Source organism: Sceloporus occidentalis, unplaced genomic scaffold (genome assembly GCF_023333645.1).
Source record: "Sceloporus occidentalis isolate IW3139 unplaced genomic scaffold, rSceOcc1.0.p SCAF_4, whole genome shotgun sequence".
Taxonomy (NCBI): domain Eukaryota; kingdom Metazoa; phylum Chordata; class Lepidosauria; order Squamata; family Phrynosomatidae; genus Sceloporus; species Sceloporus occidentalis.
Window position 1 is genome coordinate 22,134,301 of NW_028316984.1, and position 26,298 is coordinate 22,160,598.

General features: G+C 39.0%; 1 protein-coding gene across 6 annotated transcripts in view; it reads left to right on the plus strand.

Moving 5' to 3' along the window:
- The window catches only part of HYCC2 (hyccin PI4KA lipid kinase complex subunit 2), a 53,247-nt gene that overhangs the window by 3,272 nt on the left and 23,677 nt on the right, over positions 1 to 26,298 (plus strand). For 3 of the 6 annotated variants that reach the window (XM_089519433.1, XM_089519427.1, XM_089519430.1), the window contains exons 2-5: positions 20,193 to 20,292; positions 22,352 to 22,430; positions 22,653 to 22,754; positions 25,609 to 25,788. In XM_089519433.1, coding sequence (XP_089375559.1) covers positions 22,380 to 22,430; positions 22,653 to 22,754; positions 25,609 to 25,788 — 333 coding nt within the window. In that variant the 5' untranslated portion in view covers positions 20,193 to 20,292; positions 22,352 to 22,379. Of the gene's footprint in view, positions 1 to 11,034; positions 11,853 to 18,223; positions 18,244 to 20,192; positions 20,293 to 22,351; positions 22,431 to 22,652; positions 22,755 to 25,608; positions 25,789 to 26,298 lie in introns of those variants that run through there. The other 3 variants (XM_089519429.1, XM_089519428.1, XM_089519431.1) reach the window with 3 other exon arrangements.

Genomic DNA, 26,298 nt, shown 5'->3' on the forward strand with positions numbered 1-26,298 from the left:
TGGTGCATTGGACTTTGCCTTGGGACATGGTCTTTCTGTACCGTAGCAGAATTCTCTTGGAGTAAGCAGCTGTTCACATTGATTTTAAATGGACTGTATGTTGTGCAATAAAATGTAAACACAGAAGGTTAAATCTCATGGTCAGTCCCAAGTAAAGAAGGCCAACCGAACCGAGTGGAATTTGTTAGATCAGTGCTTATTTGAGTTCCGTTTATCTGATGGGCCTGTTTTAGTTGGAACTTACAATTATTACCCCTAAATTGCTTTTGAGCCCTGTTTAAGTTGTACAGAACTGTGTTGTTGTTGTTGCTGCTGTTGCTGTTAGTAATATGATCCTAGAGAATAATGATTCTAGTGATTCTAAGGGAATTCCTTTACCCAGAATAATTTCTTGTTAAACTTGGTGAAGATAATGAGGAACGAATGCTTGAGAACATTGTAGGCTACTGTGCCATTGGCAGTTGGATCTTCAAGCCATTTATTGCATCTGATGAGAGAATTGTCTTGTCTTCCTGCCCCTCAACATCATGGGAAATACTTCACAAAGGTGGGTGTTGATATTCATGAAGAATGTTGTGAAGAATCAGTGGTAGTGTTCAAGAAATATCAAGTAGAGACAAAAATCTGAGAATTGTGTTGGAATTGCCTTATGTTCATTATCAGTACATTTTGTCTTCTGCTGCACTATAAAGGAACATATGGTGTTAGCTTGTTTTCCTGTAATTTAAGTGCTCTAAGTTACTCTAAGAGCTATAGCAAAATGTGAAGATAAAGCACCTTAAGGATTTGTTCTCATCACTTGGCCTTTGTAAACGTTTGTGAATGGGTAAATGTGGCAGCAGCCAGATGTACACAGCTGCTTGAATAATATAGCAATATCAGATTTGTGCACAGTTAGATGGTTTGCTACTGAGCTGCTGCTTGAACTCTGCTGGTGCTTTGTCTTCAAGCCAATTATTTGTTGTCTGTTGTACCTCTAAGCATGGTTTACTTACTGCACTCATGTTTACTATGTATGCATTATTTGGTCTGGACTCGCGTGGCTTTACTCTTGGCATATCGGAATCAACAGGATGTCTGCTGGGAGGCTTGTGGAGAGGTGCCTTTGGGATAGAGTGGCATCATGAGCACATCAGGTGAATATTGGAAATGTTACTGCTCTGAAGTTCTCCCTTGTACACTTACTGAGAATGGAGGGAAATATGTATAAGGAGCTTTATTTTGTTGGTCAGCATTTTGCTTACCCCATCTACACACCCATCCACCTGAAACAATGCAAATGTTTTCAATAACTTTCGATACAGTCTGTTCCTATTCATACAATTCTGTCCTGATCAGCTCAGTAGACTAAACATGGTCTTCCTGCTGCATTGGTCCATTTATTTCCCACCCACCTCTCCCTCTTGCTAGCATAATGGAGAATAATGGGCATTATACTCCTCTAGGAGCAACATTTTTATTAGAGTGTTTAAAAAAAAGTCTAGATGTGCTTTAGCTGGGACAATAGTGTGAGGAACTGTACCTTGTCTTAAATATTTTGTTCATTGTTCTAAAGGAAATATTTCCTTATCTGTTTTTCAAATTTTCTGGAACAAAATAAAGATTTCAGGAAAAGACCCCCTCCCAGATTTTCCTCTGAATTCTCCCCCCCCCCTTTTTTTTTTTTTTGGCCTTCACTACTCCTCTCCATTGCAGTCCCTCACACCTGAAAAACATTTCTTGAAGGAAAAAAGACCCATATGTTTAAGCCCCCAGATTAGAAGTTTTTTGAATTGTGAGGGGAAAATAATAATGATGATGGTGCTATCTGGAGGTCTTAAGGTGAGAAATCTCACCTTATTCCTTTGCAGTTGGTTGCTTTTGCTCCTGGTTTGGATCAGTGGTGGGCAAAGTGCAGTTTTTCAAATGTTATGGGACTTCAGCCTTGGTCAGCCCTAGTAAACATAGCCAGTGGTGAGGAATTTTGGAAGCTACAGTTTAGTAGCAATGGAGGGCTGAACTTTGCCTGTCACTAAATTAAATAATTAAAATTAATTGAAAGTTGATATTGCAGAATACACCTTCATTGAGTTGCCTGTGCATACTAGAGTAGGCCAGTTGAATGAGTGGTGTTTATATAAGTATTTGCTTGCCATTCAGCAGTTGGTTTAATGGGTTTACTGTTTTCCTTGAGATTAGCAGTTGGATGAGGGCCAACAGTTCTGCAGCAAGTAATGACTTTTGCAACACTGTCCCCTACAGAGAGAGGGATGATTGGGTTTCATGTTTCAGAGGTATGGAAGTGTGACTTGTTTTTGGGTATCTAACCTACTTTTGCCTTGTTTTCTTTTCGGAACCTCTATGTCCACAGTGGGGAACCTATGGCACGCATACTAGAAATGGTACACGAAGCCATTTTTGTGGCACGCGGAAGGTGGAGAAGAGGAGGAACAGGCGCTCTGGAGTGGCAGATAAAGGCCTGGGAGGATGGGGGGAAGACGTCCCACCCCAGAAGTCTTATCTCCTTCCCTCCAGAAGGCCCGCCCCCAGCATCGGGTAACACTCGGTGCTGGAAGGCCTTTTAGTTTGGGCATATTAGAGTATTTTCTCTGTTAACAGCCTCATGTCAAATCTGCAGATAGCTTTTTGTTTACAGTTTTAAAAGCAATCTCAAGCTGCAGAGTAATTGGTTCTGAAAATGGAGAACCAGCCTCCTTTGTTGCTGTGAGAACAGTCCTTGGCAAGATTACAGAATAGTATTATAAAATACGTATCAAATGTCCCTTTGGTCTGTGAGCATTAGTCAGGATCCAGAAATTGTGAGGTTAATTCTGTAAATGTAGCAGTGTTTCAAATAGTTGCCTGCTTATGTCACATGGCAAACAATTTGTAAAGCATATGAATTAAGACGCAACCTGTTTCTTGTACATACTTTAACCAAAATTTTGTAGCAGATTATGAGTTAATTTGGTATGTGTTCACCTTTTTAATGTATTGTAGAAAGTAGTATCTTTTTGAATAATATCTCAGTTCACATTTAAGTTATTTAATCTCTTTAATGAAATAAAAACCTGTTACTGAAGACTTTTGTCTGATTTTCAAAGGCTTTCTAATAAGAGAACATCCTCGAAGAAATCAGATTTACTGATCTTATTGTGGGACTTGATGGCAGTAGCTTAAAACATCTGCTAGGAATGGGTTCTCTCAGTTAAAACTGTAGCTCACTGTATTGCTAAAACTATATTTTCTTTTTTAAAAATTGAGATCAAAACCAGTCTCTGCTAAGTAATCCTGAAATTATTGTTTGGAAATAAATTCCCATAGAGCTATAGATACAAGAGTACATGATGGTAGAAATGGACAAAGAATAATATCTTTCTTTCTTTCTTTCTTTCTTTCATATTTTATTGCCTTTAAGCTCATAAATGAAACTGCAAGTAGAGCAGAATATTAACCGAACATGCAGTAAGAACTTGAAGATAGCCTTAGGTTTCCACACTGTTGAAAGGTTTGAGACCTTATTCTCTAATAGAGCATGATAATGCCTTGAGGTTTGGGATATCATAATTTGTCCAAAAATATACTTTTTTAAAATTTCCTTAAAAATTCATTGGAAGCATTTCCTTATGCATATATCTATATTAGGGCATACTGTATTTGCTTTGGAAAGCATTTATTCATTGACTTTCCTAAATGAATTTCTATTTTCTCTTCATACTTGCTGTTTGACATCCTACATAGCTCAAGGCTACAATGATATAATAATCTTCTGCTTCTTTGTTCTGATGATCGGATGAAGAAATAGAAAAATTCTGATTAGCTAAAGCATTTCTAGCTGGATTTTGTATAGAATGAACTAATGTGCTTGCAGGGATTCCCTTTTCTAGTTAGTTTTTGGAAGTGGTCCCACTGCTCAATAAACTTCCACTCAAAGTGTATCTCTTACAAGGGAAGACTTCAGGCACTTAATCTGGTCTGTTATGCACTGTCATGTGCTGTTTCATGCTTTTCATTCTCAAACTGAATGGCTGGCTTCTCTGCCTTTGCACAAACATTGTGTATGATCTGCCCCACTTGAAAATAATTGACCAGCAATGAGTAACAGATAACCACAAATTGACCAACTGTTATACTAAAGAGTTTAATTACTTTGCTGTACAATAAACAATATTGAGATTAGTGTAACTTTATTCTGAGTAAACCAGGGAAATATTCAGCTGTACGATAATTTTCTAGAAAGAACTGCCAGCCCTATCTGACCCTGCAAGCTTCATTTTCTCTTCTTAGTGATTCAAGGATGAGCAGAGTATCAAATTAAGTACAGCATCCCAGGCTGGTATGGTGTCATGGTTTGAGCATTGATTACAACTCTGGAGACCAAGATTTGAATGCCTGCTTGACCATGATAACCCACTGAGTGACCCTGAGCAAGTAGCACTCTCTCAGTCCCAAAGGATGGCAAAAACAAGTCCTCTTGGAAGAAATTATGCCAAGAAAAACTCTTCATATGTTCACCTTCAGGTCTCCATAAGTCAGAAATGACTTAAAGGCACACAACATCATCATCATCTCAAGCCCTGTTGGCCCACACCAGTTGGATTTGGAGTCAACAGGGCAAGTGTTTTCTCCCCTTCTTCATTCTGCTAGTTCTAATGACTTTGCTATGTTGAGGACACTGGGGGATTCAAAGCTGCTGATGCCATGACCATAGCGAGTCAATGGTAGCAGCAAAAAGACTTAGAGTGGTGGCTTTCAGTCCACCTGAACACAGCAGGGGCCTCTAATGTGGCATCACCTCCCTTGGTAGAGCCTCTCTCTGCAGGCAGGGAGGCTGACAGAAAGTCACCTTTACATATCCTACTTCCTTCCAGCCCTCAACAGTGGAAGTTGGACTTTATGACAGTAGGATACTGTAATAATTATTAGTATAGTGTTCTGTTTGATTATTGATAATGAAAAATTGAGACATTATAGTGATTATTTTCAACAAGGATATGAAAAATGTTATCTGAATTTATCCACATCAAGGGATATTGAACAATCAGAAATATTTTTTGAAGTTTGCAGGTTATTGTGAAGCACTGTAAGTTAAAACATGCAGTGTAGCTTAATGTTTGTTTTTACACACCCTGTTGTTTCTTCCCGGATTTACTCGTTTTTCTTCTTCTTCCCCTCTCTCACTACTGTCAGCCTGTTCTTACTTCAAAGCACAAGCCTAGCATTATACCTAATATAGCTCTATTTTTAAATGCTAAATTAGTTGCTCTGCATGGCAGAATATTCCATCAGCATGGTGTATGGAGGTTGTTGTTGTGTGCCTTCAAGTAGTTTCCAACTCTATCATGGGGGGTTCTTGGCAAGATTTGTTCAGAGGAGGTTTGGCATCGCCTTCCCCTCAGGCTGAGAGAATGTGACCGGCCCAAGGTCACTCACTGGATTTCATGGCCAAGTGGGGAATTGAACCCTGGTGTCCAGAGTCATAGTCCAGTACTTAAACCACTGCGCTCTGATGACTCTTGCCAAACATTGGGTATAGAATAATTGTTCCATTGTGGGTGTGCCAACTGTGTTTAAAGGTTGATATATTTAGTTTGGATTTTAAAAGATTGACATTTACAATTGAACTGTTGCTCATGAGGGGGTCCTGGAGGTTGAAAATGGGCCCCTGGGCCTTCTGCAGTTGCCTATTGCTGTTGTAAACTAACAAGAACCTACTTTCTGGCTATAAGCATCAGCACCTTTCAGTTTTATATTAAAGAATGTTTGTTTGTTTGTTTGTTTGTTTGAGAAGCTGTAACAGTTTCAAGTTTATCTCAGTGTTCAGGTTCATTATATTTATGTCTTTTTGTCTTAGAACCCTGGATCCTTGGACTTTGGAGCATTTTTTAAAAAATACTTCCTTTGTTCAGATTTATGTAATGCTTGAATCTGGATTTTTTGGAGTCTCTAAGAGCCTCAAAGGGACATTGTCTCCAATTGCTTAGGCTGGCAGAGTAATTAAATAGGCAAAAGGTTTGGCAAGCTGGTCTGCTGATTACAGTACAGGTAGTTGTTTTCTGATGACTGCAGTTATTGGTTTGTAGCTGTTGTAGGGGTAACTGTGGTTAGTGGATCTCTTGGAGTTCAGCTCTCTGCTCTTACGTATTGGAGCACACCTTACTTTTTCAGAGGAAAAAATAAGTTTTATCAGTCATGGAGAGCAATTCTTTGCCACTTCTCAAATGCTATTGCCACCAAGGCTCACACAGAAGGGGGGGCAGGTTTTACTTTTTACTTCATCCTAACTGTTGTTCCTGTGCAGTAGCTGTTCTTCATTGCTCCTGTTTATGGCCTCCTGCCTCATTTTTTTCCCATGTGCCCCACGTAGTTGAAACAAACCATGGACTATCAGCTGGTTGCAGAATTACTGTATATAGTATTTTCTCCTCGTGCATTTTGCTCCTTTCTAGGGACCCACTGGGTGACTTTGGACAAGTCTCAAGCTCTCAGCCTCAGGGGAAGTGCAATGGCAAACTGCCTCAGAACAAATCTTGCCAAGAAAACTCCATGATAGGTTTGCCTTAGGGTCGCCATACGTCGGGATCAACAACAATAACATCAGGCTTATGCTCACACTGCTTTTCAGAAGCTGGAATTAAAATGTGTTTGGATCACCAGCTCAAATTGTGGTGGCAAAGATGTCTAAAGTTTTTGTCTTGCTTTTTAAACAAAATAATCTAAATCAGTTTGTAGTTTAAAAAAGAAAAACATACACAAGAAAATTACAATTCAGATCCCTTGAAAGGCTTTCATGTAACATTTAGAAACATTCGGTTTAGAAAACAACGAACAAAAGTACAGTATGTAATTGTCTGTAGGGAACAGCATGGAAGAGCTACTGGTATGTCAGTTTAATTTTAAATCAATTATTTTAACTGCAAGAGAAGCATTTTTAACAGCTTCTTCTTGTGCTACAGGGCAGTGTGTGCTGGCCAGTATTAATCTATGTTGGTATATATGCTCAGCTGTAAAGATGGTATTCACTATTATCAGGTTATAAAATCAAAGAGTGCATAGCCTCGTACCAACTCATAAACTGGTAATAGAAACTAATTAAAGATAAACCAAACATTGCCATATTGAAGGGATGGGGAGTTGCTAGCCCTCCAGTTGTTTATATTTTTATATAAATTTATTTTTTTATATAAAGTTCTTTTAATATTTTATAACCTTGTGATAGCATCTTCAGAATATAGAAGGACAGTCAGGATGGAAATGTTCTAAATAAATGTGTGGTCCTTTTTGAACCCCACAAAAATCATACCAAAGGGGTGTAAGCATTGAGGAATTTAAATAGCAATTTCAGATGTAGAATAGTATAGCATTAACAAATGTCATGCAAACTCAAATGTGCTTACTACTTTAAAAAGAGCTTCCCAAAGAATTTCATAGATCCCCAGGTAATGCTAGAAGAAAATCTTGCCTGGAACCTAGGCAAGGCTGTGCCAGTCAGAGTTAAGAATACTGGTCTAGATAGACCAATGGTCTGACTCAATATAAGGCAGTTTCCTATGTTTTTGTGGCGGTGTGCTGTTCAAAGTGTACGGATGGCAGGAGGCTTTTTTACTCTTTATTGAAGGGCTTGTCTGTGCCAAAGTATTTCTTTGGATCCTAGCCAGAATGTACAGGCGTCCATCCCCCTTTTTACTTCTACCAAGAGGATCTGTTGATCTGAAATTGTGTCAGTATTTGAGTTCTCTAAAAAGCAGAGCTGAGGAGTAGAAAGGAAGAACTTTATGTTTGGCACTTCCAAGAAGTCCTAACAGAACTTCTCACCATTAATGAGTAAAAATAGTTTGAAAGAACTGCATAAATAATCTGGTTCATTTGTCACTTAACTTCAAATTTCAGTGAAAACCAAAGTTAGCATCCTTTCAGGTTACATTCAGACTGAAGTAACTTCATGTAATCTTGCTGTCAGTTTGGCATCCTAGTTTGTTTGTTTGAAATCCAAACATTAACTGATGATTTTATAGTAATATACTTGTGTAGCTCAACGCTTGTAAGACTTGCTTTTTGAACTACATTTCAGAAAATCCCCTAGCTAGTATTCTCCATGTTTTAATCCCTAAAGTAACTTTTTTGAGTTCTGATGCAGTGTGTGGTATGTCACAAAGTGAACCTAATGTTTATTAGCTAGGTTTACAGCTGAGTCGTATACCATTTTCTCTTCTCAGAACAGAACGTTAATGAATTTCTACAGTGTGTACTTTTTTAAAAAACATCTATAATTTTAGGTCTGTTTTGATAGTCAGATAGAACATTGTGATCACCAGGTTACTGCTGCTCCTGACAACAGTGGTTAGAAAAGTACCTGTGCCACCATTCCTGTGGGGAAAGGACATGGAGTCTGCTTACTTCGCCTGCTGTTCAGAGATGCTTGGAAACCACCACCAAAGAACATCCCCCCAAAATCCGAAATATTCCTAAAACCAAAACTTCTTTCATTGGTGGCTAAGATAGTGATACCTTTGCTTTCTGATGGTTCAGTATACATAGGCCTGGTTTCGTGCATAAAATTATTTAAAATATTGTATAAAATTACCTTTGGGCTATGGGTGTACAATGTATATGAAGCATAAATGAATTCTGTGTTTAGGCTTGGGCCCCATCTCCAAGCTATCTCATTATGTATGTACTGTATATGCAAATACAGATATTCCAAACCCCCGCAAAAAAGGAATCTGAAATCCAAAGCACTTTTGGTCCCAAGCATTATGTGTAAGGGAGACTCAGCCTGTAGTTACTTCTCTGATGATGCAGTGTGTGTTCAGTGGGCTTGCTTCAAGTGTTATGTATAAGTGTTTGCTCCCTGTATCACAGACGGAGGTGGTTCTCAAATGTTTTACCTTTATGACCTCCTTTACATCTATGGTCAGACGTCACACACCCCTGCTTGACATAGAATATGGATTAAAATATTTTGTTTGTTTAGTGTGTGTATTTTCATTCATACATTGAGGTACATTCATATTTTAACATTTTTTGAGGAAATAGCTTTCCTTTTCTTTCTCCTCCTTCAGGCAAAGGCTCTAAGCATCCTCTTTGCCTTTCTCTTCCCCTCCAAGTGAAAAAAGTTTGGGAAGGAGAAGGAGGAAAGAGCATGGTCTCCAGGTTTCTTGACCAATTCTCTCACATGTCAGGGGTCTTGGTCTCCATTTTGGATACCACTGACACAGGGTAAATTGTAACACTTTACCACTAGGTCTCTGATGGACTTCAGAGAATTTGGTTTCTAAACTCTTGCATAGTTGGCTTCAGATCTGAAGAATAACTGTAGTGTGGAAACAATAGGCAGCATTGTATTTAACTATTCAGTAGCGTAGTGAATTATTAAACTAGTATTAGAAGGTGAAGAAACTAGTTCATTCTTTCACATGCCAATGCCTTATTTGTCTGTTGCTGTAGTGTGTTGTGCTAAATGGCCATAAAATGTGATAGGTTGTTGCTGGTATTCTCTAAATGCAATCTTTAAAAAGACTATATTTTTAAATAGTTATGGCTCCATCCTTCATTATCATTAGAAGTTCTATGTAACTGATACATTACCTTAATATCATATGAGCTGCACCTTCTTAATTTTGCATTTGCATGCTTTCGAACTACTGGGTTGGCAGAAGCTAGGTCTAGTGGCGGGAGCTCCCCCCATCATGTGCCTTGAACTGCCAGCCATCAGATCTTATGATTGTCAGAACTGGTGTCTTAAGCACTAAGCCACTGCATCCTAATAATAATAATAATAATAATAATACAGTGTTGTAATACTGCTACTACTGGTACTAATAGCAGCATATTTACCTTACATTTCACTTCTGGTTGCTAGTGTGGTAATTTTATAATAAGGTTTTTCATTTAAATTGTGCATGCATCTGGTAGAACAGATGTGAAAGAGAACATGATTGCAATGCCACAACGGCATTGATTTAGTACAAGTGATTTTACTGGTGCCTAGGAAGTCATAATTTTTTCCACTTTTTGTTTTTGAATAAATATCTATTTCTTGTCCAAGCTTATTCTTGATCAGTTTTGCTTGTTTTTACATGGTTTGTTTTGATTCCCACTTCCATTAAAGCATCTGAGCAAAATTGGTGAAAAGCCAGCAATTTCCTCCATCACTTAGCAATGCTGTCAATGCCTGCAGACACTTCCAGCAGCTGGAGATTCTGTTGTTGAAACGTGTGTTTCTTATTTCTGGAGATTTTTTGAAGGTTTTGTCACTAAACCACTAATAAAGGGCAAAGATCTAGATCTTAGTTGGTAGAGATATCTTGCAGCACCTTTGAGACTAACTCAAAGAAAGAAGTTGACCATATGAGCTTTTGTAGACTTCAGTCTACTACCTCAGATGCATCTAATAGTTCGGTATGAGATGCTTGTTTTTTTACTCTACTTTGTATATTTGGCCAGAGTGCATACCTGTCTGTGGCCTAAAATGGAAAGAGTCTTCTTTAAGGTGCACAATGTTCATAGAGCTTCTGCTGTCCTTTAACAGGCTATGTTCTGTGTTGGGCTTTTCAAACATTGCTTAGGGCGCTTGCTACACTTCTAGCGAATATGAATATAAATTTGAGCATGTAAAAAAGTCTCAAAAAGATAAAAGAAGCATCAGATTAAAGCGACAGCCTGTCCTTTTCTGTTAAAAGATTGTTTTAATCTGTTTGTTCACTTTATACTTCACTGTTTACTAAGTACTGAATAATCATATTTGGCACAGGTTTGTTTCTTAACATTATTCAGTCAAATATGCTGTACTCAAGCTTAGACCATTCAAAATATGTTTGTTAAAGAGAACATAAAGGTGTGTATCTTCTGATTATGCTAAATTACAGAAACATTGACTTTATTTAATATTTATATTTCTTGCCATCCTTCCATCATGAAATTCAAGCACTGCACATGTGTTTTCTAAATGGTCTTCATTCAGGAACCAATCAGCTCTAGACCTGCTTATCTCAGCTAGGCAGCTGCATCACGTCTGTTGTCAGCACAACATCGTCACCATTGCAGTGAATGGTTCAACTGAAGTCCCTGGCCTCAAAAGAAATTCTAGCTGCTCACTAGTGTTCATATATGGTAGAGGCCTGACTTAGGGGACAGCAATGGTTTTAGCACTGGAGAGACCCCCTCCTCTTTTGATATTAGAGTTGCAATAAAATACAGGTTAAATGGCCCTTCTATGACCCTGCTGTGGACCCATTACTATAACCCTTCTATCACATGTAGGCTAGCACTAGGAGTTGCTTGATATGTGTTTTTCCAGACTCTGGAGGAGGAGAGACATGCCAACAATGGGCTGACACCAAAGAGTCAACAACTCAGGTAGCCCTGTGCTCAAATCCCTCTTGCCTTGGACTTGCCGCTTGACTTGGTACACAAAGGGATTGGTAACCTAGCCAGTAGACATCACTGCCTTGAGCTAATTTCAGTTCCCCATACTCTCAAGGGTTACAGTGGCAAACCTCCTCGGAACAACTCTTGCCAAGAAAACTCATGACAGGGTTGACATAAGTCGGAAATGACTTGAAGGCACAAAACAACAACACATACAGTAAGCTGGGAGGCTAAATGCCCTGTAGTTATCCCCTGCTCCTTTTCTGTTTCCATTAGGAAACTTGCCTGTAGACCTTGTTTGCTTGTGTGTCCCAGCCCTTTATTTTCATTTCCAGTGTCAACAAAAGATATGGATAACCTTGATCAAATGCCTTGGCAAACTTGAGAGACTGACTGAACCAAGATGAATGCAATTGTTCTCTGTTTCATTCCACTACTGCTGGATGAAGAAGAACCTTTCAGTGTCTTTGTGTCCTACAGAAGACATTATTTGTGTTTTACAGGTATTTGGTTTTATTAGATAACAGAATGGTACCTTCTAAACATATGGTGTCTTCCTTATAAGTTGAGACCTGTATAAAGTCTCCCTATGTTGGTTGTCTATGGGGTTGTATGAACACTCTTGAGAACAAAAACGAATTTGGCTAATTTCATTGGAACCAACATGATATACTGGTTTGCGCATCGGACTGTGACTCTGAGACCAGGATTTGAATCCCCATTCAGCCATGAAAACCCATTGGGTGACTTTGAGCAAGTCATGCTCTCTCATTCTCTAAGGAAGGCTATGGAAAACCCTCTCTGAACAAACCTTACCAAGAAAACCCTGTGACAAGTTCGTCTTAGAGTCACCATAAGTCAGAAATGATGTGAAGGCGTGAAACAACAACAAATTCCTTTTTCACAGTGTAAAAGAAATTATGTATATGAAAGAGAGTGGTGTACTTTAATGGCTCAAAGGCAAATTTAGTTTCCTCATGTCACTGTGGGAGCCCTTAATAGAGTGCTGTGATTGAAAAACTGGAGAATGAAAGGATGTATGCATAGTGGCTTCTTGGTTCATGAAGTTTACAGTACATTTTAGACTCAAAACATACTAAGGCCAATGCAGATTGGCTTCTGGGCTTGTATGTGATACAAGCTCAAAAGTCACAGTACAGTGGACATAGATTATGAGTCTTGCTCTGTAATTTCTCTTGCTGCATTGCCTCTTTCACAGCCAGAGAGGCAGAAGAGGCTATTGAAATCCCTATGAGCAAGGAAAACATCCACTCTCAAGGGGAGGCAGAATGCAGTATTTCTCTTTCCACTCCCTCCCTCTGATTATGTATATCTTCAAGGGAATATAGTAGTCATTTACATATAACAAAAGTATTTCCTTTTTTGTTCAGAGAACAAGTGGTTCTAGTTGTTTGTATACATGAAAATTGATGTGCAATGTGCATGTCCCAAAGTGTGAATGTGAAATTACTGACATTTGGGGAAATTCATCCAGATTTTTATCCACATTCTTAAAACATTTGTTTGGCTATGTCTTTATGCCTAGTATAATAGAACTGATAGATCTTAAAAGGACAGAAGTTTTTTTTATTAGAAAATGAGAACAGACCTTGGAAGGAGATATTCCATGTGTGAGGGAACCACAGAAGTGTGATGTTGTTGTTTAAAAAAAAAACAGAACAAGGCAACATTAAGTATTACATTTAGCAGAAGAGCAAACCCTCTTACAGGACTTGACGAAAGATGTATTGGTAATCTGTCTCATTTTGCGTTGGTTGGGTTATCACACAGTAGATGATGAGTGTTTCAGGCTTAGTGTAGGATGACTGCATGATGTTGTTTCTAGGGAAACGTGGTGGGAGCATGTAAAAAGGTAAAGAAATATGTTTTTCAGACAAGCACTTACAAGCAATACTTGAATCACACTGAGTTGCTTTACAAGATACTCTATTGTTATGCTCTTAGATATATTTTCTTCTATTTAGCTCTGTTTTCAGAGTCTTCAAATGATGGGCTGTATTATTTCAAATGTTGTTAGTTTTCTTCAATGTATTAAATGTGCAACCATATTGGGAATTGAGGGAGGAATACACGTAGTTTTTACTTTGCTGCTGTTGGTGGTGGCTTCTGTCCACTATTTCCAGCTGTAAGAATGTTGTGAAGTGATTGCTTTTGTATTTGAAACTGCACATTCAGAAGTCTGTGAAACAATAAATATTTTTAATATCATGGCTAAAATCTTGTTGGTGCAGTACATTGGCATAGATGGTGATGACTAGAAGGAAAAATTTGTGAAGATAGCAACCATGAAAGAAGCAAGGCATTGAAGTGAGAGACCACCAGGTTTTGTCTGTCTTCCCTCATCACTGTTGCACCACCAGAGAAAAATGTAATTGCTTGTCATGTTCATTTTACCTTGATGGAACCCATATGCCAGGATTATTGGACATGGTGCACTACAGTGTAGCATTGCAGAAAATATAGTTTGTTGTTGCCCTGAGAAGCTTGCAAACTAAACTTCAGTATGGAGATTAATTTTGAAATTGCACCCCACCCTTTTCATTTTATATTTCCTAGTGCCTCAGTCTTTCTGACGTTGTGTGGTTCTAGCATAATGAGAAATGCCACACTTTGTAATATCCAGCTAGCAGAGTGCAACTTATTTATGTACTTTGAGAGATGGTTGTATATGGCTTGTGATTGCTATGAAATCTGATTTTTTTTTTTTGGGGGGGGGGGGCTCAGTTTTACTTGAGTAAGCTAGCAGCTTCTTAAAGGAGAACCTGATGCCACAAAATGTTAAACTAGATTGATAAAAATACTGAAAATGTCAAAATATGTTTGAATTTGTTGTGATTTCCAGTTTAAATGGTGTATTAACATTACAAAAAAAAAAAAAAAAGAGAGAGAGAGAGAGAGAGAGAGAGAGAGAGAGAGAGAGAGAGAGGATGGGTCCCGTTCTTCACAGCATGTTAGGGAACATTTCCTGGGATAAGTTAAGCTAGTGAGCTACATTTTTAATAGCTGAAAATGAGTGGAATGAATACTAACTGATATGTTTTAAACTTTTCTTGAGGTATCAGCTCTTAGCTCATCTTTGGGGTTTTGGACTACTAATGTATATAGCACTTAAAGTTAAACCTACAGTTGGACGTGACTTTACAATCTTATCAAAGAGGAAACCTTTACCTTTTTTTATTGAAATGATCATTGCTTGAGAAGTCCTTGGTGCCTGGTTCTTAAGTATGTAAACAGTTGGTGGTGATGCAGAAAGTTTAAAATGCATTTTTTCCCTCCCAGTTTTCCCAGTGAAGTTGGTTTTTTGTTATTAACCAGAAAAAAAGTAACTCTTCTGATGTGTCCACTCTTCATGCTTTGCTTGCCAAGGCTTGATTTCCTTTAATCCATAGTTGCTTTAATGTGTGTTTAGAATCTTAAAGAAATCAGATGGGCATAAGGCATAATATTCAACAACTTTATTCAGAGCCTCAGTGAGAAATCTAGAAGGTTGTGATACACTGCCCTTTTTGATTGGGTGCATATGAAGTAATGGATCTCTAACCCACCCACCCCCCCCCCCCCCCAATTTAAGTCATGTTTACATTGTGGTTTGTAGGCCAGGTGTTCAGGATTTCTGCTAGTGTGGCTGAATTTTTTGATTCACAGTGCAACATAGGTGGTGTGGTTTTCAGCTTTAAAAGTTATGTTGGATAATACATTTCTTGTGATGTACACTTTCCTCACTGTTTTTGGCACGTACCAGCGCCAGTGTTGGGTTAGGGAGCACACACCATGTACATGCTTCCTAATCCTAATACGTGCCGGCAGCAGCATAATGGTGGTGCCCTGTGTACACGACCAAACAGTGCAGCGCGGGTGTGATGTCTTCGCGCCACCCCAGGCCGCTTAGGGCAGTCTGGGCATGGCACATGAAGGAGTTCCTTCTGTGGGTGTGCCTCGTTCCCGTAGCCACCAAACGGCTGTGGAATGACACCAGGGAGAAAGGGGCTTTGTGGCCCCTTTCTCTCCTAGTTCTGGCTCCTGGGGTGTCCAGGGGCATGAAGCCCCAAGGACACCCCTTTTCCAGGCCACAGGGAAGCAGTATTTTGCCGCTTCTCTGTGGCCTGGAGAAGTGCCGGATTGGAGTTTCTGGGCTGCCAATATGGCTGCCCTGGCTCCAATCCTCCGGGGAAAAGGGCGGGTGCAGGCCACCCCAAAGGAGCGGTCTGTACTGTGCCTTTGTTTTAATAAAACATATTGCTTAGCTGCCTTTTAGTTGTACTTGTTAAACTGATATTTTTGCTTGTGTCATTATGCTGCCTCTGCAGCATTCATGGTCTGATCTGTTGTATGGGTTTTGCAGTGATATTTAGATGCCAGGGTGGGGGGGAGCTTTCAGCTAAGCCAGAAACTATTGTTCCAGATGGACCCATTCTCAGTGCTGTGCTTTACTGTGCTTTCCCCATCTGGCTCTCTTTGTAAGCAGGAAGGATGCATTATGTTGTCAACAGAAATGTAGCTATAATACTTCTCTGATTGGACCTTAGCAGAGGATCCACATTGTATGGCTTCAGAAAGGATAATAGCAGAAGTGAAAGCCTATGGCACTATACAGATGATGATGATGATGATGACGATGATGATGATGATAGGGGAGCGCTGGTCAGTTCAATTCCACTTTTTTAAATGGGTCCATATAAAGTGGGCTGTTGGTATCTGCTGGGATTTGGTTCCAAGATACCCTCTCCATGGATACCCCCCTCATGGATACCAAAATCTGTTATCCATGTTCCATTGTATATAATAGATTAGTAAAATAGTGCCCTTTACATAAAATGGCAAAATCAAGGTTTGCTTTTTAGATTTAAAAAACTCTATTGTCAAGTTGTGGATGATTGAATACGTGAATGACTGAAGTCATGATACAGGGGGCTGACTGTACAGACATTTCACATTGATAATCTGCTTTTATTATTATTCTTGTTACAATTATTTATTTATACTGTCCCTTTATTTCAGGAATGTGAATGGGTTATGAAAGTCAAAATAGGTACAGATAAAAGTTCAAATCAATAAAGCATGAACAAGATTAAATACTGTATATACTTGATTATAAGTTGGCCTCATGTATAAATCAAGGACAGATTTTGGGGATCCAAAATGATGGATTTTGATATGATGGATAAGTCAAGGGTAAAATTTAAGGCAAGTAACAAAGGATTTAAAGGATGAAGCAAAGGAAAATAATGCAAAAGAGCTTGCAAAATTCCAGCAGGACTGTTTTTGCTCACCTTAAAGGCTGGTGCTTCTGGGACAGATTATGCTCTTGTCTTTCACCAGGGAATGGTTTCTTTTTATATATAAGAGTTAAAGTATATTACTTACATTGACCCGTGAATACGGTGCCTAGTTTTGGTCCGCGGAGAAGCTGCAGCCTCCAGACCGTGGGACTTCCCCGCAGACCAAAAAGTGGGTTCTTCTTGCAACACCATTATAATGTCGCAGTGCGCCAATGGTGCACTCATGACATCATAATGGCGCCGCGACATGTGGACGCTATGCATCCAGCATGTGACAATAGCAGCACCCATCTCTACAGGGCGTTGCCATTTTGGCGCCCTCATGTGTGAGAGGTGAGGGGCGTCTAGAAGCGCCGCCCCTGGCACATGACGAGGGCGTCCTATCCCGTCCATCCGGACCGGGCCTACATTGACTCAGGTTTTTCTGGTCCATTTTTTGACTAAAATTTCTAGACTTATACATGAGTATATACAGTATATAATCTGGACCCAAGATGTGTAGGGCCTTTTTTGCCATAAGTAGCACTTTGCATTGTGTCTGGAAACAGATTGGTAGACAGTTGAGCTGTTGTAATGAGGGATTTTTGTTTTCCTTGTAACCAGCTCCAGTTAACAATCTGTTTGCAGCTCTTTAGACCAGAGAGGTTTCTGAATTGTCTTCAAAGGCAGCCTTTGTGTGCAAGACCTGAGATGGGCTGATAGGATAGGGTGACTTGGACATTTCTCATTCATGGAGTCTCCATAAGTTGATGTTGATTTGATGGCTTTTAACCACAGTTTAAATTACTTTCTGCAACAGACCATGGAGACAGTAAAGTTCTTCAAGCACTGGCAAGATGCATTCACAGTTACTGGTCACATTTCACGGTCTTTGAATCTATCTGCACAAGACATAATGTTACAGTGGCTAGGCTGGACCTGTCTGAGAGCAGCTTCCCCTTCTGAAAGATGTCCTTTGGCAGTGATAGTTGGGTTTCTGTTGATGAAGCTAAGCCAATAACAACTAATAGACCAGGAGTGGACAACTGTGGGAGGATAGAGGGCATCATTAGCCCCCCAGGAGACCTTGGGGAACATCTTCTCATCCCAGAATAAAAAACCCCTATTTTTTGCCCCCAAATGATTTCTAAGGGCTGTGTGGGGCATTTTGCCATACTTTTATGCCCTTCTCGCAGTTCCATTTTAGGCCCAGGAATAAGTTTTGTTTAAAACAGGATGAAGTTGCTTAGGGATTTTTTAAAAGCCTTTCCTGGAACTTTCTTGTCCCCAAAATGTGGCAAAAATATCCCCATGCCCTTTAGAGGGCATTTGATGGATTTATGGGGGGTATTCTTTACAATTTATTTTATCCTTGGGGAGGTACAAAATGGCCCATTGATAGATCAGGGACCTGATATTTCAGGCGGAGAGCAGCTGTAGCTGAAAATCACTTCACTGGTAGAATACCCAGCAGCAGGACCTCCCTCTTTTTTTGCAAATAAGCTTAAAATAGGCGAAACGTCAGGAATAAACTCTTCTAGAACAGGGCCACATAGCCCAAAAAACCCACAAAAATCTATGGATGCCAGGCATGAAAACCTTCGACTTCACAAGCGTAAGATAATTTTGTGACTTTGCTCCTCATCCAGGCCATTGCTAATTTTAAGAACTGATCTAGTATTTCTGTTTCCTCACCAGATTAGGGCATAAATGAGAGAGCTGAGTGCATTTTGCATTGATTAAAAAACAACAACAGAATAAAGATAGTCGTGCTTTATCTGTGAGAAGAAAAAAATTGCCACAGTGGGTTACAAAAGCGCCACTTATGTCTGCATATTTCTGTGTTCTCAAACTCTCCATCAAGCAGGGTGGCCTCCAGGAGATGCAGGAAGAAATAGGCATTTTGACTTTTTAAAAAACCCTGTTCTTGCTTAGACTAAGGGATGAAACAGATGTGCAGGAAAAAGTGGGTTGAAGCTGCCTTTTTCAAAGCCGCATTGAAACCCCACCAACCGCACCACCCTCTCCTAAGGCTGCTGCAATGCGCCTGTCATGACCACATGGCGTGGCTTCAAGCTGTGCTGCTGGGTACTTTTTTTTTTTTTACTGTTCTCCCACCATCCCTGCACAGCTTCGCAGGAGGGAATTGCTGGCAACTGCCATCCCATTGCATGTCTGTTCCTGTGAACCTGCACACATTTGCATGTTCAGCGCTTCACCAGGACAGGGCACTGGAGCAGAGGTGTACCCATGCAGATGCTGGTGAGGTACAATCATGCCCCCCTTCACCGTTTTCTGTATGTTGTACTGGTTTCTCTTTTGGACATTGCCACCTTCACCGCTTGGGTATAGCAGCTCCTGCGGCAGGGCATTTACATGTACAATTAGGGTTAGGGTTTGGAAAGAGTGACCCTTTGGAACCACCCTGGCATTGGTGCATTTGTACGTATATGCAAAAGTGCGCACTCTCTGGGAAGAAGCGGAAAAATCCAACTACTTTTTAGTCCAACTTTTCTTCCTGTAGCACGGCTTGGGTGTGCTTTCCAGCTGACTTTAAGGCATGCATCATCTAAATGCCCTGCCTCAAAGCTGGCCAGAAACCTGCTTATTTTGACCACCCCTAAGTCTGCTATGTTCTTCTGTTCCAAGCCAGCTCAAAAATGTGTGGGTTTTTGTCCAAGATAACAGAAACATCTATGAGTTGCAATAAGTATGTGTTTTCAGAAATAGGTTTGGACATTATTTCTTGTATGCATTGTAGGTGTAATCCAATAGCTGTACAGCTACCAGTCTTCACCTTGAGAATATATCTAAACCATAGTTATAATATCTGGCTGCCTTTTTGAACATCCCCTTTTTTGTCCCAGTAGATTGATTTGTAACTCTGAAAACCCAGAGAACACGATTTCAGTCACTTGAAAATAAAAGGACCCATCCTGTACAATCCCAATAGTAAATATAAGCAGAATAAGCTGTGTGATAACCACCAGCTAGAGTTCCTTGCTCTGCAACAAAATGCTTGCAATTGCCTAGTAATTCTTTTATTCCATGGGATCTAAATATCATTTCTGCAGGAGTAACTTCTCAAAAGTAATAGTTTTGAAAAACAAATTGGTGGATCTAAAAATATGCTGATTCTGTCCAGTGGATACAATAATTAATTATCTGACACTTTCATAATGATTTAAATTTGGAGGAATTAAAAAGGATATGAAAGCTTCCATCCTCTTCATATGCACTTCATTTTGTTATGAAGTGCATATGAAGCACATAATCAGCACATAATGTGGCTATGACTTTATACTCCTTTGATGATTAAACTAACTATTTTAATGTATCATACATCTTAAAGCTTCACAGTCTGTACTAATTTTGGCTAGAATGTAGATTGATATATTGCAGTTTCCGTAAAACAAATATGTCATGCTACTTCTTAAGAAAAATGCTAAAATCAGCAGATTTGGTTGATCTTAGTAAAGGTATATTGCCGGAATGTACCACAATTGACTTTTCATTTTTTAATTACCTTTTAAAATGTATTCTTGTTTGTCTTTCTGTTGACAGAACTTGTCACCATTTGAAGGGGAGACAAATGCATTCCAGACTAGAACATGGCAACATTCCTCCATCAGTATCATTAGATAACTAACTTCTTCAAACAGAGGTAAAGTAAAATGTTAAATATGCTCCTTTTAGGTCCTGAAGGCAGGCCTAAATACCCTAAAGGCATCACATCCCCTCTGATGTTGTAAGCTAAGGGACAAGCTTGGCTAGTACTTGGATGGGAGACCGCTAACAAATATCAGGTGCTGTAAGCAGGAACTGGCAAAACCACCTCTGAGGATTCCTTGCCTAAGAAAGCCCTGTGAAATTCATGGTGTAGCCATAAGTGAACAGGTGATTTGAAGGTGTGTGAGTGCATGCGTGCGTGCACACCAAGCCACACACAGAGGCAGGCTAACTAATGATGATTAACTCTGACATTATGCAGTAGATACATTCATGTTTTCCTCTGGCAAACATTTCTGTTGTTTACAAAGAACTAGCTGACGTATGCAAGTATATTCATTATTTCTCTTTAAGTATAATTTTACTTTGCTGAATGTGTGAATTTCACCTCCTTGAAAAACATTGTGTTTAAAGGGGGAATATTATAGTATGGTGGCTGCTCCTCTGTGGCTCTTAATTAGGCTGCATACAATCACCAGTTGATGTTGCAGTCATCAGATAGTAAACATGCAAGTTGAATCAAATCAAAATATGAGAAATATGGGCAGTTTTGATGGAAATTATTTTAATATGTACCAAGAATGTGAAGAGTAAAGAAGGGTATCTTCCCAAAACATAAATATATACAGGACACATGGGAAAGAATCCATAGAAACAAACCCTCATGGAAAAGAAGGGACTTATCACCTAGAACTGTCTCTCTTCATGTGATCAGCTAGAAAGCTCCATCCAGTTTCTCAGCCATGGTGAACTGAAGAGCTCAGAAATATTGATACTGCTGAAAGGAGCTCTAAAGAATATTGTGAAGTAGAATTCCCTTCTTTTCCTCCACTCTATGCATCTGTCAGCTGAGTGGCTGACATTAAGAACATATGTGTTGGTGAATTTCTTATGGAGTATACAAGGGGGCACATGTTTTCCTTGCTGTATAAAAGAGCATTAGTACCAAGGGAATACTTGCACTTTATCAGGATTTCAAAAGAGGCTGTTTAACATAACTAATCTGCAGAGAGAAGGGTCAAGTAACACTTGACCTCTCCCAGTATGTACACGTATATATTTATGAAGGAACATCTCTAGTGTGTGTTGAGTAAAATAATTTTTCTACTGTAATCATAAGGTCTGCAATATTTTTCTCCTATTACATAACAGTTGAGTGTGGAGTCTCAGACCCTTCATCTTTAGTGGAAAATTATGAACTAGCTGTTGTGTTTTTTTACTCACATCACCTAAGACAGAACTGCTGCATAGCAACAATCACACAGTAGCCATCTGTAAACTTTAATGTTAATAATAGTAGTATTGAAGAGTGGAAACTTAGTACAGAATAATAGTAGTATTGGCGAGTGGAATCTTAGTACAGAAATAAACAAAGTTCATGAAACCATACTTATGTATTCAGGAGTTAATTTAATAATTTCAAACAGAAAACTGTTACTTGATCTCTTGTATAGTTTTGCTAAGTGACCATAGCATTTCTCAGGCCTCTTATCTGCTGAACAGAAGTTTCAGAACTTCTCAGCAACAAATAGAGGAAACGGATGTAATACTATTTGACTTCAAGAGACTGTTTTTCTTTGTTCCATGGCCAGATTTATCATTAGAGGATGTCACATGGATTTGGGTCCATGATGCATTTCAGCTTTTTCTACTCAACCTAGAATTGATTAACATGGAAGATTGGTTCAGTCATACTGGGAAATTCTTTGCTTTATGTCATAAATTGCTGATTCCAGTGGTAGCTATGTGTTCTTTGTTACCAAAAAAACCCTTTTATATGTCTGTTACTGATTTTAGTTTTTCTTGCCTGTTATGCAAATAACTGCAAAAAAAGTTACATAAAAAAAGAAAAATAGATTAACATTTAGTGTAACATTTAAAGGTAGCATTCAGATCATCTGTAATAAAACCACACTGTCAAACATGGGAACAGCTTCTTCTGAGTGTGCCTTGTAGCTGGCAATGTGCTTCATTACTACTTTTCCCTTTTAAAGGTGAAAGAGGAGTAGACGTTGTAAGAAGATGCTAGGATCAGAACGTGGTGTGGTAGAAGAATGGCTATCAGAATTCAAGGTGAGCAAAAATACTTTTAAATAGTATGTTTTACAGCTTCTTGTATGGCTGCTGGATGTAAGGGTATTTTGTATTCCACCAACCTGTTTTTTTCTTCCCCTCACAGTGACCCTTTGAGTATAGGAAGATAAACTGGAGCTGGTGATTTGTTTGCTACAGTCAGTGGAAGGAGATAAAGTTGAATAATCAATCATTCTTCACATTTGTGTTTTCTTCTTCTAGGCATTACCTGAAATGCAAATTTCCAGTTATGCAGCGACACTTCATCGGAAAAAAACATTGGTGCCAGCTCTCTATAAGGTCATTCAGGACCCAGATAATGAGGTATGAAGTAGCCAAATTGTTTTTAGAAATAGTGATAGAATACATAATAACACATTTTATTTAAAGAGATTTATAATTGCTTTTCCAATAACCTAAGTACTGTGGGGAAAATTTTGCCTACTTTTTGCCTATTCTGCTTCAATAGTCTTTGACTGTTGGACCCCCCCTCCCCCCGATGCATGAAATCTATTTAAAATATTTAATTGCAATCAACACATTTGCTTTATTTTGATGGTAATCAACAAAGAGGGAGTTAAGTTTCAATTGATTCTGGATTGCATTAAGTTTGCCATATATTTCAGTTCATGATAAATATGTTAAGGTTGGTTTATTAGTAAATTATTAAAGGAATAGATTCTACCCAATAGAATCATAGAGTTGTAAGAGACCTCAAGGGCTATCCAGTCCAACCCTCTGCCATGCAGGTATACAAAATCAAAGCAATCTCAACATATGGCCATCCAGCTTCTGTTTAAAAACCTCCAAAGGAGGAGACGCCACCACATTCCCAAGGGAGTGTGTTCCACTGTTGAACAGCTCTTACTTTCAGTAGTCAGTGATTAAATAGGCCTGACTTCTTAGCTTTAAAAAAAGGTAATTATGTGAATAATCAGCTTTATGAAATCAATGGCTGCTTTCTGAATTATAGTTGAGAGCAGAAAGGTGTTCCAGTGCAGTGAAAATGTACCAGCTGTGATTCTAAGAACTGTTATTGCATCCAATGGGTATTCTACTGTGTGACATTTTTTAAAATTCCCCTACCCTCAGTTTCAGAAGTACCTTTCCATGCTGTTATTGCTTATGTGTATGAAAATAGTAGCTTCTTGGTCCCTTAACTTTTTTTGTTCCTGCCCAAGATTTTAAAGTTTCTTTTTTGAGGGTTTCTGTGCTAAGGGATCTTGTAGTACCTTTCAGAGAAACCAAAAGAAATGTGCATAATCCTTTGTAGACTTGGGGTGAGTCTACACCATAAAAATAATGTAGTTTGAGACTGTTTTAAGTGATGTAGCTCCACCCAAGACTGTTGAAGTGGTGTCAAAATGCATTATTTCTACATTGTAGATGCACCCATGATCTACTTCCTCAGATGCATGGAGTAAACCTGAGTCTAGGTCACTCCATTTACCTGAGGAAATAGACTAAGGTCTAAAACACACTGCAGAAATAATCCAGTTTGAGACCTCTATAGCTGCCCTGACTCAGTGCTAGGGAGTTCTGTGAACTGTAGTTTTGTGAGACGTTTAGTCTTCTCTGTCAGAGAGCTCTGGTGCCACAATGAACTACATTTCCCAGGACTCCTTAGTTCTGAGCCAGGCAGTTAAAGTGGTCTCAAACTGGATTATTTCTGCAGTGTGTTTTGGTCCTATGTCTGCAAAAGATTAAGCTACAATTTATTTTGCGCAATCTCTTACAGTGCTACTAGATCCCTTTGTATACCAATATTCCATACTACCATGGCTATGTCTCTGAATTCTACTTGCATGGGAATAAGAGATGTTGCTATAAAATCATATGGACAAATGTAAATTTAGGATATAATTACAGAATTTGCAACACTGTTACTTTCAAATAGCTATGTCAGGCTTGCTATTTATACTATCCTAAAGAAGAGAAATACAGTCGCCCCTCTGTTTTCACGTGGGATCCGTTCCACACCTTCCCCCCAGTGAAAACAAAAAACTCCAATATTAAAACTCCATTGGTTTGAATGGGGGCACACACACCATTTGGTCCCCCTCCGTTTGCTGCTCACGCATAAGTGAGGGACATGGATCTCAAGTCCACGAAAACAGAGGGGCGACTGTGCGTGTTCATTCATCCTTTCGTGAATTAGTTATGTTTTTACAGTTTATATTGTATTTCTGGCATGGCTGTCAGAGCCAAACAAGTTTGTACTGTTAATGTAATGTGGACAAGTAATAAAAACATAGGCTTTTGCAAATATATCCCTTGAAATAATAGTTCCCAAACATGTTTCCCAGATATTATTGAATTACATACAGGATAGCTAACCATTGGCCACACTGACTGGGGCTTCTGGGATTTGAAGTCCAGTGACATCTGGGGACAGAGGATTAGAAACCACTGTCTTAAAGATTGAGCATAGTGTTCATAAGACTATGTCTGAGTTGTTATTTCAGATAATTATTTGCTAAAACAGCTGATTTATTTATTTATTATTTTTACAAATTCATATAATTGTGAAAGTCCACTTCTACTGTGTGTTGTGTTACCTTCTATGGTTCTACAGGCTGGATTGTGACACAGGGCTGTTCCTTCAGCAGCATCCAAGCAATGCAATTTCCAATTTTTTAATCTTCAGAGAAACTGTTAAGCCCTTTGCATACCCTTTGACTTTTAATGAGGATTGAGTTAAAATATATTTCATTTAGCTTTTTTACTGGTTTTAGTTTAAATGGTGTGGGATTTTTAATTGCTTGGCTTTACTGTATATTTATGCTTTTCTGTATTATACTTTGAGGAGTCTTTTGGGCTGAAAAATGGAATATAAATTATTTTAGAAAAAAGTGAAATACATGAAAAAATGTAATTTTATTCCACATTTATTTAATGAGTAGATCCTCAATACTTAATGTTTTCTTTTTCTTCCACTTTTCAAGTGCTTGTCATCTCAGCAGGTTTTCTGAGTATTTTGCAATGTTTTTACTACCTTGTTTTAGAAGGTTAACAGAATTTGATTTTCAATAAAATTGCAAAACCAATTTTTAAAGGCCTATGTGTTTAATTATTGGCAGCGTACTATTTACCAACATAATGTGTAATGGTGTTCATTAACAGACCAGATAGTAACTTTTGATCTATTGTATGCGTTGGCATTCTTTGTCTCCTTCAGCTTCTGGAGCCTGTCTGCCACCAACTGTTTGAACTCTATCGTAGTTCTGAGATTCGTCTCAAAAGGTTTACATTGCAGTTCTTGCCAGAACTGATTTGGGTTTATCTGCGTCTTACTGCCAGCAAAGATAGGCAGAGCAATGGTTGCATTGAAGCCCTGCTTCTTGGAATTTATAACTTGGTAAGTAAAACCAGGCAGGTTAATAGTTGGAATGCACAAACCTTTCTGTATAGTAATGCTAACACAAAACTCTGGGCTAGTATGTACTCCATACCCTTTTGCATGTGTATGTGTCTTTGAGCTACCTGTCAACTTAGGCCAACCCCATGAGTTTCATAGAGTTTCCTTAGGTAAGGAATACTCAGAAAGGTTTTTGACAGTCCTTTTGTCTGAAATATAGCCTACAGCACCTTAGTATTCATTGATGGTCTCCCATCCACATACCAGCCAGAGATGAGCTTGCTTAATTTCCAGGGTCAGACAGGAATTGTTAGTCTATTAGGAGGGCCTGGATCTGTTATCAGGAGCTTGGGCTCTTCCCTTTCTCTCCTACAGCCTTCAGTCCTGCTCAAAATAGAATCTCAGGCCTGTTACAGACTGCCAAAATAAAGCTGCTTCGGGTCTCTTTGGAGGTATGCTATTTAAATGATGCATGGATTCTAAGAATCCGGAAGCTGCACCAAAGCTGCA